The 19,118-nt window shown below is 38.3% G+C and overlaps 1 protein-coding gene across 7 annotated transcripts in view; it reads left to right on the forward strand.

The window, feature by feature from the left end:
* Positions 1–19,118, forward strand: part of LOC126088314 (GATOR complex protein Iml1) — a 579,824-nt gene that overhangs the window by 17,111 nt on the left and 543,595 nt on the right. For all 7 annotated transcript variants that reach the window (XM_049906449.1, XM_049906465.1, XM_049906495.1 and 4 more), the window contains exons 2-6: positions 2,864–3,001; positions 8,451–8,620; positions 9,178–9,303; positions 15,735–15,875; positions 15,953–16,095. In XM_049906449.1, coding sequence (XP_049762406.1) covers positions 2,864–3,001; positions 8,451–8,620; positions 9,178–9,303; positions 15,735–15,875; positions 15,953–16,095 — 718 coding nt within the window. The remainder of the gene's footprint in view (positions 1–2,863; positions 3,002–8,450; positions 8,621–9,177; positions 9,304–15,734; positions 15,876–15,952; positions 16,096–19,118) is intronic.

A 19,118-nucleotide genomic window follows, 5' to 3' on the forward strand; every position in this document is an offset into this window, starting at 1 on the left:
TCTCCTACACAATCTTTGTGTAGGAGAGACTTGTATAGTGCATTTGCAGCAATAAACAATTCTTTGCACAGTATGCCGAAGGACATACTAAAGCTTTCACAGACAAGTATTATCGCCCATCCCCTCTCCAAAAACAGTTCACAAGCAGATTTACACTGAGGTGACAAAAGTCGTGGGATAGTGATATGCATGTAAACAGATGGCGGTAGTATTGTATACTCAAGGTATAAAAGGGAAGTGAATTGGTGGAGCTATCATTTGTACTCAGATGGTTCATGGGAGAAGATTTCTGACATGAGTATGGCTGTATGACAGGAATTAACAGACTTGGAATGCAGAATGGTGGTTTGAGCTAAATGCATGGGCCATTCCATTTTGGAAATCGTTAAGGAATTTGGTATTCTGAGGGCCCCAGTGTAAAGAGTGTGCTGAGAAATTTCAGGCATTACATCTCACCATGGACAAAGCAGTGGCCAACGGCCTTCACTTACATGGTCGAGATCAGTGCTGTTTGTGTAGAGTTGTCAGGGCTAACAGACAAGCAGTTCTGCATGGAATAATGGTAGAAGTCAATGTGGGATTTGTGATGAACATATCCTTTTGAACAATGTGCAGGTGCTGCAGTGCCTCTCCTGGGCTAGGAACCATATTGGTTGGACCCTAGATGACTGGAAAGCTATGGCCTGGTCAGATGTCCCAGTTTCAGTTGGTAAGAGCTGATGGTAGGTTTTGAGTGTGGAGGAGACCACATGAAGCCATGGACCTAAGTTGTCAACAAGGCACTGTGCAAATTGGTGGTGGCTCTTCAATGGTGTGGGCTGTGATGATTACATGGAATGGACTGGGTCCTCTGATCTAACTGAACCGATATTGACTGGAAATGTTTATTGTCATCTACCTGGAGGCAACTTGTAACCATTCATGGACTGCATGTTCCCAAATAACTACGTGCCACATTACGGATTGACAGTTGTTCGCGACTGGTTTAGAGCATATTCTGGACAGTTTGAGTGAATGATTTGGCCACCCAGATCGCCTGACATGAATCCCATCAGACATTTATGGGACATAATCAAGGGCTCAGTTCATGCACAAAATCTTGCAGTGGCAACACTTTTGTAATAATGGATAACTGTAGAGACAGAGGGCTCAATATTCTGTAGGGGACTTAACAATGGCTTGTTGAGTCTGTGCTAATTGGGTCTCAGCACAACACCAGGCAAAAGGAGGTCTCACATGATATTTGGAGGTATTCCATATCTTTTGTCATCTCAGTGAACCAGTTGCAAAGGAGCATCCCTCTCATCACCCAACAACACCCTATTTAACCACTTGCCCATATTCTTTGAAAGACCTTCACGTAGTTATCATATCTGGAGATAAAGAACAATCCTATCTGCACCTTCCAAAGTGGTATTCCAGATCCCACCCAATCCCTAAAATATCTTAGTGTATTCTAAGGACACACCTACTCTCAACCTCTTGCTGCCTGAGTAATACCCATGATGGACGCCCAGGTGCAAGACCTGTCCAATGTAGCCATCCTGCACTTTCCATGGCAAGCATATCCTATCCTATCCTAGTAGAGGTGTGGCCACTTGTGAAAGCAGTCATATGATTTACCAGCTATGCTGTAACTGCAGCATACCATTTATGTGAGTATGGCCGCCAACCTTCTGTCCACCTGAGTGAGTGGCCACTGCCAAACTATGGCCAAGAGTAGTATTGGTGTCCCCGTGACTTAACATACTTCTGAGCATATTGTTGATGTTTATTTCAGTGGCTGCTTCATGATCCTACCATTTGGATTCACCCCCCCCTCCCCCCCCCCCCTCCAATCCTTCCTCCTCTCCAGCCAATGTCAACTTCTCCAAATTACCTATATAGAAATTTTCCTTGCAACACATCATTTGATTCCATGATCCTCCTGGCCTAAGTGTCTGCTAGCACCTTTCCCACATCCACCTCCACCTCTGCACCCCACTCCTCAGTTCATTCATTTTACATTCTCGTCCTTCTCTATGCAGTTGCCCTCTTCCCCCATTCTATATCAAATTCCAGTCCACTGCTCCATGTCTTCGTGCAATGTCCATGACTCCTACTTCATGCACCACAGTGAGCTCAGCAATGCCACTTTCCTACCCTGTGCACGTGCTACCCATCTATCTTAGCTCTACTACCAATTCTTCTTTCTGCTCCCTGTCTGCTTTCTTCCTCTTCCCATACCTGCTAATAAAATCTTTCACTCAAGTCAAACTGGCTATTGATAAAATGTTGTCGGCCAGGGCACTGTAGCTCAGCAGATGTGTGTGTGTGTGTGTGTGTGTGTGTGTGTGTGTGTGTGTACTCTGTTAACTGTGAAGAATGATTTCTCCAAATGCTCAGTAGTGTTCTTAGCCTTATTTATGAACCTATTGATGATGATTTAGTGAGACACAAAAGTGAGCTGTTACCTTCACTCCTGCCTTACTTATGTTCCACCAGGGACTTTTCATTATTATATTTCTGTCTATATGTTTCCTGACTCAGACACATCCAACATGATTATACTAAACGACACACTTTGCCCGAAGTGAAGTGGTGCAGTGGTATCACATTTGACTCGTATTTGGGAGGAGGATGATTCAGATCCTTTTTCGGCCATCTGTAGTTATATTTTCTGTGGATTTCTTAAACTGCTCAAGGGAAAGGCTGGGATGGTGTTTTTTAAAGGGCACAGCTGATGTCCTTCCCTGGCCTTAACTTGTATTCCATATCTGATGACCTTGTTATTGATGTGACACTAATTTCTACTCTTCATTCCTTTTTACATTCTTTGGAAAATTGCGTTTTGATTTGTACATTATTGTTATTTTTGTGGCAGGTGAGGATCTTATTATCAATCCTAAGGATTTTCCAGGCATTAAACAAGGAAGTGTAGTTGAAATATATCTTCCTGAAGATGAGTTCAGCCGCCTGTTGTTGCAGGTTACTTCATTCAAGGAAGACATGCAAAGCAAAGGTAAGTAAAAAAAAAAAAAAAAAAAAAAAAAAAAAAAAAAAAAAAAATAAAATAAAATAAAATAAAATAAAATAAAATAAAAAACGCAAATGTGATTTTTCTGGAATTGTTTATGCAGTTACCTTGGGTGTAAACTGTTTGTATAAAATGACCAAAAATAAAGATGTTCTAGTTGTACTTTTTGGTATGATTAATTCTCTGATTTTGAAAATTTATGGATCCCAAGCTAGTATTATTAATATGTTTTTATGGTCCCAGTTTAGCCTCATGCTGTTCACACACTGTTCAGATATTGAGATTATCAGTAATATCTACAGCCTATGCGCATAATGCATACATCATTTTTGTATTATCGCTTTTTTTGGTTTTCCCATCTGTTGATTGATTCATTCACCCTAGATTGAAACATATAACAGCAGAAATAAAGAGCAAGTGTTCATATTTAGGTAAAGGCATGTACTTACATTTGTGGAAAATGCAACAGTAAAGAGGACCACACTAATAAACATGCACACATATTTCAGCTATGTAACTTTATTATTGTAGTAAAAGATGAGAATAATTTGTCACACACTCATGGCAGTGCACCATTGCTTAAAATTCTAAAACAGCAGTGGAAAACAGTACACATAAAGTCTCTGTCTCACGGATTTGAAGAGATTGTGAACTCAGTGTATTAAGTTTGCCACAAATCGTATTGCTTTATAGAGCTGTCATCTTTTCTCAGTCCATTCTGGTCTCCACTTTCCGTGTGTCTTCTGTTAACATTCAATGTTGATAGTTTAGGTGAGATTCAAAACCCTCAAAAGAATCCAATTCTGGAATCCAAAACGGCTACATCCTAAGAGTGCATGTCACTTCACATGCAGTGAACAGCATTTTGTACATTCTTCAGGAGTTGCAATGTTAGCACTTCATTGATTATCATTTAGATTCTGGTTGATGTTTATAATTTAGTGTTTCATTTGAGGAGATATTGGTGTTAAAAATTCTAAGAGTATTCCTCATATTGTTCCAATAGATTTGACAGACTTATATTGACACTGTTTATTTTTCTGTGTAAACATTGCTGGGGCACACCTTGACATGGTCTTCACAATAGCACATGCTGTCCAGAAAAATTTTCTAACCATTAAAGCTGATAAGCCATTTACAATTTTTCCAGGTTGTAATACATTGATGTATAAGGATGATCTTACGAAGGTTTCAAGAATTTGAGACTGAGAAGGGATATGTGGATATTGGCTTGCCATGTGTCTTGACATCAGTGTACAAATTTACACTTTATCCTGTACTTAAACAAAATAAAATAACATTATTAGTTGTATAAGTCAGTTGAAATTTTTTAATATTCCTTCTTCAGTGATATTTGTTGAAGTGTAGATGCTCATTTCTTGATTTATGGGCTCTATTCAGTGTGTATATTTCAGAAAGGAGAAGAGAGAGAGAGAGAAGAATAGGGTTGGAAACAGTCGAATGAAAACAGTTGATTCCGTCAGTTGTTGGAAAAGAATCGACTCATTCAGTTGTAGTTTTATGTATCTGCTGAATTATTCATTCATTCTTTAGAGTGAAACCAGTCTTTGGGAGCAACTGAATGGAAACAGCTGACACAATCTGGCAGTGTTTTGAGTACTGACTGAGTTATTCATTCTTTCTTTTCAAGTGAAACCAGTCTTTAGTTCTTCTGTTGATTGAAATACGTATTCATTCGTTCATTCAGCTGAAACCACTGTTTAGTTGATTGAATTATCCAGTTATTCTCTTGAGCAAAACCAGTCTGTAGTGTTTTCACTATGTGAAGTAAAACAGTGGTATACAATACAAATTAGGGCTACATATAGTCCTAGAAAGTAGCTGCAATCCCAGGTATACATGAAGACATCTCAGTGGTTATGATAAAGTTAAAATACGTAGTATAAATACTCATTTAATTATGTACTTGAGGACTAATTCTTATTTTCATCATTTAAAACTGATATATAAACTGCTGTGCATTAAATTGTCCCAGGTGCAATTAACATCATGTAACTAATAAAGCTTCATTGGTAATACAAAGTTGCAGGCATGAAAGTTCTGTTAAGGGTATGTGAAGAAGAAAGGATACATGGCAGATTTCTGTGACTGTTTGCATTCCATTTTACTGAAAAGATGTGATGATGTCCATTAATTAATTATATAAAAAAACCTATCTATGTTGCTAGCCTCTGAGTGTCCTGCTCACTTCATGTCAGGGTCGTGCTGTTGCCAGGGCCAGCTGGTGTGAGAAAGTGGCGTGGTGGCCGGTAGCTACTAGTGCCGGTCCCAGCAGTATCCTCCACTTGTGCTGACCACCATTCCACCTCTTCGCACTGGCTACAGTGCTTGCTGTGGCAACAGCAGGAGGAGGCTGTAGTGGTGGTGGTGCCACACGAGTGCCCCAATTGTCAACCCTCCCTCCCCCCCTCCCCCCACACACTGAAAAGGATGTGAGGAAAAGCGAAATCACCAAACCCAGAGACTGAGTGAAAACATTCATATAGCAGCTGCAGTTGATAGAGACTTATGCCAGTCAATTGTCTCACATTGAATGAAACCACTCAAACTAGGTCAGTGAGTGAAAACATTCACGTAACGGCCACAGCCAGTGGAGACTTGATTCAATCAGTTGTCTCGTATTGAGTGAAACCACATAAACTCGGTGAGTGTGTGAAAACATGCATATAGCAGACATGGCCACAGAGACTAGTTTCATTTGGTTGTTTCATTTAACTGAAAAAACCAACTGAGGAAAAAAAATTGACTGATCAGTTGGTGGTTGAAAACAGTCTGTTGCCCTATCAGAGATCAGAGAGAGAGAGAGAGAGAGAGAGAGAGAGAGAGAGAGAGAGAGAGAGAGAGAGCTCTATATTAAGTAACCTGGGTCATTTACATGTGCAGATTGGGAGAAGTGCCAGAAAAAGTTATATCTTGAGATGATGAACCAAAACTGTAAATCGTATTACTTTATTGTTGGTGCACATCATCTGTTGCACACAGTTTTGTACACTTATAGCCTTCTGAAGTGAATAAAGTACCACACAGTACCTGTAATAAATGTAGAATTTGAGTAGACTCTTAGAGGAATCCTTGCTTCAAACTAATTTGTCTGTAAACAAAAGCTATTAACTTACATGAAGCATGGTCTGTTATTGATCTACTCTTCTATTTATTGGCGCATTAGCTTTCACATTTAACTGTATTTAATCTGTAGCACTAGATGATGGCTTCAGTGAAAAGATACAATATCAAACAAATGCACCCATTTCTTTCAGTGAACAAGAAAGAGCTTACTGAAGCACTCTTTCTATTTATGCAAAAACTGAGTACATCACTGTAGGCATAGATATTTGTTGAATGAGAATAGTGTGATGTGGTTACTAAATGTCAACAGAGAAGAGAAAAAATGTCATGAATTATGCAAATCTAAACAGAATGCTTTCTGACCACAGTGTGCCTTTGTGGCATTACAATCTGGCATTGGCTGTACCAGATTTGAGTCCAATAGAATTTAATGCTGACACTGGCCCGCTCTGTCTATAAGAGAATCAATCATGGCAAAGTTGCTCCACCTGGCGTGCAGGATATGTTAGGCAGATGACCTGCCATCAGACTTTAAGAAGAATTTAATAATCCCAGTGCCAAGCAGAGCAGGTACTGATTGTTCTGAGTATTATCAAACCGACAGGTTAGTAAATAATGCTGTAAAATACTAACACAATATAATCTACAGAAGGAATGAATGGCTTATTGAAGATGACCTGTGAAAAGATCAGTAGGGGTTCCGAAGATCATCTTAGAAGATGCATTTAAAAAAGTGTAACCTTCATTTATAGCATTTGTAGATTTAGGAAAAGCTTTTAGCAATGAAATGGGATGGATTGCTACTTACCACAGAGTGGAGCTGTTGAGCTGCTGACAGGCACATTTTAAGTATGTTTAAAAGTAGACCAAGCTATGAAGCAATCAGAAAAATTCTTTCCTCAGATATAGAAAAACACTAGCCCCCCCCCCCCCCCCCCCCACACACACACACACACAAAATCTACTTTTAAATGTATGTTAAATGTGACTGTCTGCCACTAAGTGGCTTTTCTGTGTTGAATAGCAATCTTTCCAGTTTTACTGTTGTTATCTCATCCCAGCTTTTCCATTTCTTTTTCTTCCTTCCTTCCTTCCTTTCTTTCTTCTTCTTCTCCTCTCTCTCTCTCTCTCTCTCTCTCTCTCTCTCTCTCTCTCTCTCTCTCTCTCTCTGACGGTGTTGACTCAAGTACACTCTTGAAAATTGTGAATGTAGCAGGGTTAAAATACAGGGAGTGAAAAGTTATCTACAAATTATACAAAAACAAGACTGCAGTTCTAAGACTTGAAGCATGTGGATGGGAGGCAGTAGTGTACAGGGCAGTGAGACAGGTTTTAGCCTATGCTCAGTGTTATTAAATCTGTACATTTAGCATAATTAATATTTGGGTAGAAGAAATTGAAAACATTGATATGCTGATGACATTGTAATTTTGTCGTGAGAGGGCAAAGACCGTGGACAATCAGTTGAACAGGGAGGTAAGTGGACTGGGTGGGTAGTATGTTGAAAAGGGATACTAAGTGGAACATGAATAAAAGTATAACAAGGGCAAACACATGCTCTCTAATTACATCTGGCAATCCTGAGGGAATTAGATTAGGAAAGATATACTAAAGGTTTAGACAAGTTTTACTATTTGGGCAACAAAATACGTAAATGATGGTGGTAAAGGAGAAGAGGATATAAAATGCAGACTGGGAATATTGAGAAAAGCTTGCTTGAAGAAGCTAGATGTGTTACCATCAAATATAAATTTGTGTCAGGCACTCTTTTCCTCAAACTATTTTTCTGGATTTTAGTCCTGATATGGAAGTGAAATGTGGATGATAAGCGATACAGACTAGAAGAGAACAGAAACTTTGGAAATGTGATGCACCTATAGTGTAAATTATGTGAACAGCTCAGATGAATTTGATTTTTTTAAAAAAATACTTGGCAGATAGTTCAGTATTATTATGTACATGGAATATGTGTATATGGTTGGCAGTAGGACAGTGTCCTCTTAAATGAAACACTGTGCACTGATGCAGCTGTGAATAAATGCATGTAATATGTAATAGCGATCCAGTTGAAAATGTTCTTTCTAAGATTCTCAGTGTAATATTTTGCCCTTTGCATCTGATTAATTTTACAAGAGTTGCTGGGTGATCTCAAACATCTAAGAGGATGATAAGTTCTTAATGACAAATTTGTTCAATTTTCAGGATATGAAGAAAGTGAAAGAAATATGCTCTAAAATTATCATCATATAATTTGGCATAACTTTTTTTATTTTTACTAGTTTTCCAAAATGCATATTATGGAACATTGTTGGAAGGTACTGACTTTTTAAATTATTTTTTTCCTCAGATACGATAAGTGTTGAACAGAGTATTGCCACTGCATTTCAACTGCGAACATATGCTGACGTGTGTGTGAACATAGTAAACCCTGCAGATGTAGCTTTGGATTCTGTTGAGCTGACATTCAAAGACCAGTATTTGGGGCGAAGCGAAATGTGGAGACTAAAGAACAGTCTGGTAAGGAAAAAGAAAGAAATAAGAAAGAAATAAGATTTTAAATTAAGCTTCCTGTGGGATACTTTCTATATATTTTTTCTTTGTCATTGTCCATGGAGTAATGCTTAAAGTAGAGGAAACAAGCTCCAAACCCTTCCCATTAGTTTTCCACGAAAAGAAATAATTAGCTTCATCTCCTACATGTCAATAAGCAAAATGGGAGATGTGTTTTGTGCTGTTTATCGTGCACCCATGTAGTTAAAACTGAAGTGTGCTAAACAGTGTTGAAGTGTTTTTTGTAACTGAAACTTTCCCCATAAAAGTGTTATGGGTGATGTAAAGAGTGAAAACTGTTTCATAAATACTTTTTTCACAAAACACTTATAGAGTAACACATTAATTATACAATTTTAATTTCGCTATGACTGCCATTACAGTGTTTCTGAATGTATTATATTTGTTGTTTTGTCATATCTGTTGACTGAGAACTGGGGAGTTGAGAGGCAAAGAAAAAATGTGTGTTACAATGAGAAGTGTATTACATTAACTTTATAACTTTTTTCTACTATATTTTCTAGGTGGATACATGTGTGTATGTGAACAAGAAAATTGAGTTCTGTGGTGGTACAATTCGATGCCAGGTCTATGAAATGTGGTCAATGGGTGACAGAGTAGCCTGCGGTGTGATTACAAATGATACTAAAGTAAGTTTCATCAATAAATGTAAAACGTTATGTTATAATAAGGTAGTTTTATGAAATGTAGCAGCATAAACTGAATGGAGTGGAATGTAGGTGATGTCTGTCATGCACCTAATTCAGTAATTTGTCATCAATACTTACAAAGTTTTTGAAGCAAATTCCTAATCTGTAAAAGATGACCGTGACACCATCTGATGTAACCAAAAACCTTAGAGAAAACCTCTTCGCTAGTGCATAAATTCCCCATTCTTACTGTAATTATCACTGGAGGCTTTAACCATTAAACAAGTAATTGGGAAAATTACAGTTTTGTTAGTGGTGGGTGTGACAAGACATTGTGCGAAGCATTACTGAATGTATTCTCTGGAAACTGCTTAGAACAGAAAGTTTGGAATCCCACTTGGGTTGAAAAAATATTAGGTCTAATGACAGCAAATTAACCTGACATTTTGAGGTTGTCAACATCAAAACTGGTATCAGTGACAATGAGGCAGCTGTGGCAGCAATGATTTATGAAGTACATAGGGCAACTAAAATAAGTAGGAAGTAGTGTTGAGTAGACTAGATAAAAGAGCAGTAGCGTCATATCTCAGTGAGGAAATCAAAACTCTCAGCACATGACAGGAGCATGTGGAGGAACTAGAGGCCAAGTTTAAAGGACTAGTTGACTGTGCTCGGTCTAGATATGTACCCAGCAGAACAGTTGATAATGGAAGGGACCCTTCATAGTATAGAGTCACTGTAAAGAAACTTCTAAAGAAACAGATACTACTGTATAACAGGTGTAAACCAAACAAACCGAAGCATAGGAAACAGCTGAAGTTGTTAAAACTGAACATAGCTCCTGGCTCCAGTAGTCTCTCTATCAGATTCTGTTCTGAATCTGTGGCTGAGTTACACTCTCTTTTAACTTATGTGTATGATTGTATATGCCACGAACAAAAAACTGTATCCGGTAGTAGGAAGAAAGTGCACGTCACACTCGTTTACAAGAAAGACGGTATGAGTGACGCAAAAAAACTGTTGTCCAACATCCTTGACATTGATTTGTCATAGAATCGTAGAACATATCCTGAGCTTAAGCATAATGAGGTAGCTTGAACAGAATGACCTCCTTCCTGCAAATCGACAGGGATTCCATATACATCAATCATATGAAACCGAACTCACACTTCTCCCATGTGACGTACTGAAAGCTTTGAGCAAGGCAGTTAGGTAGATGCTGTATTTCTTGATTTCTGAAAAGCATTTGACTCAGCGCCACATCTACGTTCATTATCAACAGTATTATTGTACAGGGTATCAAGTGATATTGGTGACTTGGTTGAGAATATTTTGATAGGGAGGACACAAGAAGTTATCTGGGATGAAGAGCCATGGACGGATGTAGAAGTAACTTACGGTGTGCCCTAGGGATGTGTATTGGGATCCCTGCTGTTCATGTTGTATACTAATGACCTTGCAGACAATATTAATAGTAACCTAAGACTTTTTTCAGATGATGCGTTTATCTATAATGAAGCACTATATGAAAGAAGATGCTACAAAATTTATTGTAGCTAATCAAATTCTGCAAAACCTGTGTGTGTGTGTGTGTGTGTGTGTGTGTGGGGGGGGGGGGGGGGGGGAGGGGGAGACCAAGTCCACGTTATTGTTTTTGACCCATGCCTCCACTTCCCCAAGTGTTTGTTCAATATGACGAATTAGGTCTACCTCATTTTTACAACAGACTACAGCTGTTGAGTCATCTGCATAGCGGATAGTATCAGACTGGACCTGACATGGCATATCATTAATATAATATAGAAAAAGCAGTGGCCCTAATATTGAGCCTTGTGGAACACCTAATTGAGTGTTTTTCCAGCCAGAGAGAAATTTCTTGCCGTTGATGTTAATAAGTACTCTTTGTTTTCTGTTTGCCAAGTATGATGACATCCAGCTAAGAGATTTGCCTTGAAAACCATAGCGTGCCAATTTTTGGAGAAGCAGGTCATGATTTACTGTGTCGAAGGCTTTGGACAGGTCACAAAAGATGCCTGACACACACATTCTATCATCAAGACATCTGCGGACTTTTGTGACTAATTCATTTATTGCATGGATTGTGCTGTGGCCTTTTCTGAAACCATATTGATTGCCTAAGATAATGCTGTTAGATGAATTGTGATTTTCAATCTGATCACATGCAGCTCTTCCAAATATTTTTGAGAAAATTGGTAACAGTGAGATTGGCCTATAGTTGCCCAATTCATCTTGTTTGCCTTTTTTGTGTATGGGCCGAACTTCTGCATATTTTAATTGATCTGGGAAACATCCCTCATCAAATGATTGGTTGATTATGAAAGAGAGTGGATATGCAATACTGTGATGGACTATTTTTATTATTTCAGTGGGGACCTCATCCCACCCCGCAGATTTTGAATTTTTTAGGGACATTATGATTTTGATGACATCTGAGATGGAAACATGAGAAAACTTAAAACATGTGCAATTGCTATCTGTCATATTGGGCTTTGTATTTGGTGGTGAACAGTCACCAAATTTGTTACAGTTTATGAAAAAGTCATTGAATGATTCACAAATGGCACTGGGTTCTGTAACAGCTCTACCATTTATCACTATTTTAGAAGGGCATTTTCTCTCTGCCTCACTGCCAACTTCACTTCTTATAACAGACCAAACAGCTTTTGATTTGTTTTTTGCATTTGAAATGAAGTCGTTATTTGCAGTACGTTTTGCTAGTTTAACTATTTTGTCAAATGTTTTTTTGTATGTGCTTACATACTTAAGAAATTGAGGGCTTCGATTTACTTTTGCCTCCATATGCAGTTTCCTCTTAGTAGCACTAGACACTCTAATTCCTTTTGTTACCCAGGATCTACTTTTTTGGGACCTGGTCCTCACTGTTACAAAAGGGAAGCATTCATTGAATATACCCAAGAATTCAGTTAAAAAGTTATTGTAATTGTCACTTGTGGAAGTGTGTTTGCTGACTGTCCACTTGGTTTGGCTTAGTTTTTTGCAAAATACTTCCACATTTTCTTGACTGAAATTCCTACATCTTTTTGTTGTGCAGACTGAATTTTGCTTTGGTAGTGATACAAATAGTGCTTTATGGTCTGATACTCCTAAATCTAGAAGAAACTTTTCTTTTACATAATAATTATAACTACTTACAATATTGTCAATACATGTTGCAGAGCTTGCTGTAATTCTTGTATACTGATCGAAATTGAGATTTAGCCCATTTGTGGCTACCAGGTTCTTTAAGTGTGAAGAAAATTTGTCATCAGTCCTTACATCTATGTTGAAGTCAGCACATATAACCACTTTCTTGTACAGTTTCTCACATTTTAATTTATGTAGCAATGTATCAAACTTATCTAAAAATACAGAGCTTATATGGTACCCAGGGGTGCGATATATGCTGATAATTAGTGTGTTATACTCTTTAAGTTCTATACAACAACTTTCAAATGTGCCTTCTTCATTCAGATGGCTAAAATTCTGTCTGATATCATAGTCTACCGTGGAATGAACTAATATGCAAGAGCCTCCATACCCATTGGTCCTACAAAAGCTGGTAGCCAGTTTATAATCTGTAAGTTTATTTAGGAGACTGATATTTTCAGATTTTAGCCAATGTTCATTAAGGCATATTACTTTCACAGATTGTTTCACACTTTCTAGCAAAATTTCTATATCATAGAGCTTCCTGATCATTCCTTCAGACAGACCTCTTATGTTCAAGTGCATAACGAAATTACTACTGCATATATTATTAGGTAGAGGGTCTTTAAAACTAATTCGACTATAAAGTAACGGAACGTCCATCTGAGTGTTGACTACTTGTTCTGGATTCGTTGTATTGGGCCAAATTAGGATAGAACTGGCCCCCTTCATCAGTTTCCCTGTGTGTGAGCATCTGGAATATGAGTAGGTACAGTTTTCTTGACGATAATTTCAGTCTTTGCTGTATGTTCTGAGGCTGGTTCTGGCACCGTCTCATCTTCTGGACGTGATGTTCCTGTTTGAGCTGGCGCTGTGGCTGCGATTTTGAAATTGTTTTCTCGTTTATCCATTTCCTTGGTCGAAACTGGTTGCACAGCAATTGGTTTTCTTGCAACGTCGTCGTCTTTTTGTATTAATTTCGCTAGCATTTTGCCAACGTATGACTTGCCAGCGTTATTATAATGTAGTCCATGTTTCGTAAACAAATCTCTTGCATCTGGAAGATCAAGAAATGTTACATTTTGTTGGGACTTGCATATTTTGTAGAATTGTCTGTTTACTTTTGCAAGCTCCAGATTTACGATGGAATTGTCTTGCAGGTCGTATCTGTGAGGCAAACTAGTAACTATGATGTTCGGAACTTTCAGATCAAGTAATGTAGTTTTTAAACACTGGGTCGCATGTTTACTCTCATTTCTGTATACATCATTACTTCCACCCATAATTATGACGACATCATTCTTAGATAGCTCATTAAGTGAGTTGCTGCTCTTAATTATCTCAGTCAAAGGTGCACTGGGTTTCGTCATACCTGTTGCCGTGAATAACGTACTGTACTCATTTATTTTTTCGGCGATTTTTTTGGCGTGGCTATCACCAAGTACAACAACTCGTCGTTTGATGTTCACTGGTTTATTTTTCGTATTAGATGTTTTCTTGGCTGCGCACTCGATTGGAAGTTTCGTCACTGATTTTTGTTCGTCATTGTTCTTTGTCTTATCACAGTCTTCGTCTAGTGTTGTGAATTTATTTGCTAGCGGTATCGCCGGAACTGTACTCACTGTCTGTTTGTTTGTTTTTTTCGGCAAACGCCACGTTTTTTGCGCAGAACGACAGTTAACAACACTGTCTTGTGCTAGACGATGATCTCGCTCTATCTCTTTGTATTTCGTTTCCATTTTTTCTAAATGTTTGCAAATTGTGTAACTGAGGTGAGCCATGGGTACCAGCCCAGTATTCACCTAGTCAGATGTGGGGAAACTACTCCAGGCTGGCAGGCGCACTTGTTGTTATTGTTAATCCTCAGGGCGTATTCGATCTGGAGCTGGTGCTTCTTCCCACCTCCTGACAGCATCACACTAGTGTGCACGGCTGTCTCTGTAGATATGTTTGAAGCGGTTTTACAAAATAGTTTGTTAGTAAAAAATTAAAATTCAGTTGTAAAAGATGAGTAATAGTTATTCATATCTACAAGATAAACGATGTCCTTGCATTCTTGGGATAGTTGCTGCTCCAGTACCAAAGCTGAATAAGACCGTATTGCCACTGAAGTGTGGGTATGATTGTGCAGTTTGGAAAATATCAGTTATCGACACCTAATATTAGTCGTGGCAAAAGTTCCTGGAAAGGGACTAAACCTTGTTGTCTGCCAATGATTGGTGGATATGGATGTGCAGAACAGTTAAAAACTAGACTGGCTTCCCAAATGATGCTCACTGTAGGCCTAGTTGTAAAGGGTGTCCTTTTCAGTCATTCTTAATCTATTTAAACAATCATTCTTCCAGCACTCCACAAGGGACTGGAAAGAATGAAACCCTTACATGGGTTACCATGCTAAGTACACTCTTGCACACACCTTATGGTTTGCACGGTACACATGTAGATGTAGACTTGAAAGAGATGATTCTTGTTGACTGTGTAAACTGAATCTTGAAATGAATTTCTACTGTCAAACTGCCTATTGGCTTCTGTCTCGGGTTCTTCGGCCGACGTTCATCTAATGATTTTTCTGACGTTTCGCCAGCACGAGTGGCTGGCATTGTCAAAGCTTCACCCTCCATTGCCGGCAATGGAGGGTGAAGCTTTGACAATGCCAGCCACTCGTGCTGGCGAAACGTCAGAAAAATCATTAGATGAACGTCGGCCGAAGAACCCGAGACAGAAGCCAATAGGCAGTTTGTCAACAAGTGGCCATGAAAGCCTTAACAATTTTGAATTTCTACTGTGTCTGAATTTCTTGATATAGTGAAGGGTGTTGCTAAAAAACAGAAGAAGAATTTGACACACAAATCAATTGTATATGTGTAAAATATTGTTGTTTAGAGTTGCTCCTATTTGAACTTCAGAGGTTGCAGCTACAGAATACTGCGTAAAACATTGTAGATATTTCTCCCACTTGTGATAGAAAATTGCTTTTTATAAAAACTTACAATGTTATGATGGCTTGAAGTCATATTTTTTGGAAATGTTCTGTAATTACTCTACAAAGAAAATATGTCTCCATATTTTATTATTGTACAATATTTGTAATGGAAAAAATCATGTTTCATTTTTGTTTATTGCAGTATTGAAACTGAGTATCTTAAGTTATTAGTTTGGAGTCCCCTCTTTGTGTAGTACCGATAATACTCATTATGGTATTCTATTGTAAGTGTGGAAGTATGATCAATTGCCAATTCTGAAACCTGTATGTCATGTTCTAGGTTGTGTTTCGTTCATCCACAAGTATGGTATATCTGTTTATCCAGATGAGCTCAGAAATGTGGGACTTTGACATACATGGTGATCTGTACTTCGAGAAAGCTGTTAATGGTTTTCTTGCTGATCTCTTTCAGAAGTGGAAGGTTGGTATTTTTTCTGGTGTTTGTTGCTTCTCCTTTATTTTACATGGTTGTCTGATAAAAGTAATTTTGTTTTGCAGAAGAACGGGAGCAATCATGAAGTTACAATTGTGCTCTTTTCACGTACATTTTACAGGGCTAATAGTCTCGAAGAGTTCCCATCATATATGAATGAATGTTTGCAGCAGGATTATAAGGGGAGATTTTATGAAGACTTCTACAGGTTTGCCTTTTAATTTTATATGTAAAAAGTACCTATGTGTATTTAATCCCTTAAATCCTTTTTGACTACACAAAATACACTGATAAGCTAAAACATTATAACATTATAATAATCTCTGGAATGCTGTACGGCAATGATTCTGTATTGAGGGGTTTAGACAAGCCTGTGGTAGGTTTCCGGTGGTATGTGTCACCAGGTGTCTCTACACAGGTGATACAATTCCCTTAAATTACAAGCTTGTGATTTGTGGGCATGAAGCTGGTTGTCAGTAGTGTCCCAGATGTGTTCTGTCGGATTCAGATCAGGTGAATTACAGTGCCCAGACATCAGTGTGACTTCACTGTCATTCTCCTCAAATCACTGTAGCACAATTCTGATTTTGTGACATGGTCAGTTATCATGCTGGAAGTTGCCATCACTGTTGGGGAAGACCTCACGAATGAAGGGTTGAAAGTGATCCACGACAAAGTTCACTTTTGTCCACAACTGTCATAGTGCCTTTGATTACCAACTTACGTCTCAAAGACACCCCGGCGAATGTTTCCATACAATAATATTGCCCTCACTGGCATATGTCTGTGATGCAGTGCACGTTTTGAAGCAGCTGTTTGCTTGATTGATGACCTGGCATAACAAGAAACTTGATTCATCTGACCGTGTGATATGTTTCCACCAATCCACAATCCAATCTCTGATGATGGTGTGCCCACTGCAATTGTAATTGATGATGTTGTTGGGGCAGTGTTAGAAAATGGAACCTTTATTCCATATCATTACATAATTGACAAGTTCAGTTTTGGATTTGGAAATGTTTGTGGCAGAGGGTGATTGGATGCCCTTCCTGTCACCTCCTCCCCTCATCCCCTTCAACCCTTTGGTTGAAATTTATTCACCCTGACTTTCAGTGTCTACTATTATCCCACATTAAAGTGTGTTACATTTTCTGAATTGTACAACTGAGGCGGAATATGGGTGCCAATTTGACACTCACCTAGTTGGATGTGGCAAACTGGCTAAAATGCACATCCAAGGTGGCCAGTGCACCGTGACGCATCATTAATCTGCTGGGGTTGGTGCTCCTCACCAAGTCACAGAAGATGCACACTAATGTAAATGGTTATTCAGGCAGGTTCAACAGTCAGTAAGATGAAATTTATTGAATCAGTGACTTACTAGTACACATCTCCCTGGTAACTTCAGTGAGATGAAGTTGTTCGTCACTCGATTACTAATAGGACATAATCTGGTGATTTATTATTGTGTGCTTTGGAAAGAGGGGCCTTCCTTATGTACAGTGGCAACACGTGCAAAATTATATGAATGTGCTACAATGTGGTGCCCTTGAGTCTTTTGAGTTACAGGGGTTAGTAATGTAATTATCACTAGTGGTTTAATATTCTGAGGAATCAAATAAAATGGAAAAAAGATTGGCGACAGCGGAAATGAAACTTGGGTTGGTGAATTGGCAATCTGTTGTTTAGATTACCCGGACACGCTGCTGTCACGGCAGCGGCACCTTATAAATTCCACTTACTGTACATGTGCTCAGTATGCTACATCCAGTTTCAAAGAAAAATACTGATCTGGTGCCATGAGCACTGCTGGAAGAGCTGACTTCACATTAGAGCATGCACAGTAGTAAACATACAACTGGGCTGCTTCTCTAAGTTGATCATAGTGGGGCTGACTATCATTTCAGCACTTAACACAGGTTTCTAGTTACCATGGAAAGAGAATGCTACAATACATGCTTTTGTCCTTTTTATTTGTGTACCAGTATGCATTTGAAGAGAAATGGTGTAATTTTAGTGCAATTTCCAGATCTCATTTGAAGAGAAATAGCATAATTTTGGTGCAATTTCTGTCTCAAATTTGAAGTGAAATGGTGTAATTTTAGTGCAATATTTAAGGTGTGCTGTAGCTCATCATAACCAATCACTACCGATTATGTAGTGTTTGTGGAACATGGATATCAGTAAGCCTTATTTTTAACATTTTTTACAAATTATATAGAGACAGGGCAGAAGGTTGTTTATCTGCAGATAGGCCCTCTGCTTTTTCATATGGGGATTGTTAAGACTTGCAAATATCTATCACATTTCTAAGGGATTAGGGATGCTATTTTTGTGGATTTTCAAGTCGATTTCAATTTTCTGTTGAACAGCTAACTACTCATTGTCTGCTGTGTTTCCCTTTTACTAATAAGCGTCTTCTGTGGTCATTCTAGAAATATGGATCATAATATGGTAGTACATTTTTGTTTTTTATGGATTACAATTGTTTGCAGTTCTACAAACCACTGCTTTTTCCTCCATTGCTAGCTGAGGTTGAAGTCAAAAGAAATTTGGTTGTACATTCACTCTTGGCTGTTTTTTGTGTTATTTGAAACTACATTTTTATGTTGTATTGCAAACATATTATGTACATCCTAACAGGCATCCCCAAGTGGCTTCCACATGAAGTTTAGAATAATACAGCTCAGCATTCATAAAACTGTGTAACATATAAAGTTTAACAATAGCTGTGGATCATATAATATTATAGCTAAATATATTAACGTACAGGTTAAAAACAGTTCTTCAAGTGTGCAGAAAATGAGGCAAATAGTTCAAAAAATTTGGCTAAATGCAAAAATAAAGTCTTTTCATGCCAGAAACCAAGTGGGGAGCTATACAAAGTACACCTTAATCTTATAAAAGTTGTGAATAATAACATCAGTTTCTGCTGTTACCAAGGCTGGATGTCATACATGTACAGTCATAGAAAAAAAGGAAGAAACCCCCCAATGAAAGATTGCAATTTTAAAAGGTAAACCAACACTGAACACAGTCACAAATTACATCCAGTGAAATAAAAAAACATCAGTTCTTTCCAAGACACTGTGTTGCATACAGAAGAAATGAAACTGCTTGGAAAAGGTCTGACATACAATGTCGGTACATAAATACTTGAAAAATACATAGAAAACCTCTTAGTTGAGTCAGAAAACATTCTCATATAGGAAACAGAAACAAAACAAGTCA

Source organism: Schistocerca cancellata, chromosome 1 (assembly GCF_023864275.1).
Source record: "Schistocerca cancellata isolate TAMUIC-IGC-003103 chromosome 1, iqSchCanc2.1, whole genome shotgun sequence".
Classification (NCBI taxonomy): Eukaryota; Metazoa; Arthropoda; class Insecta; order Orthoptera; family Acrididae; genus Schistocerca; species Schistocerca cancellata.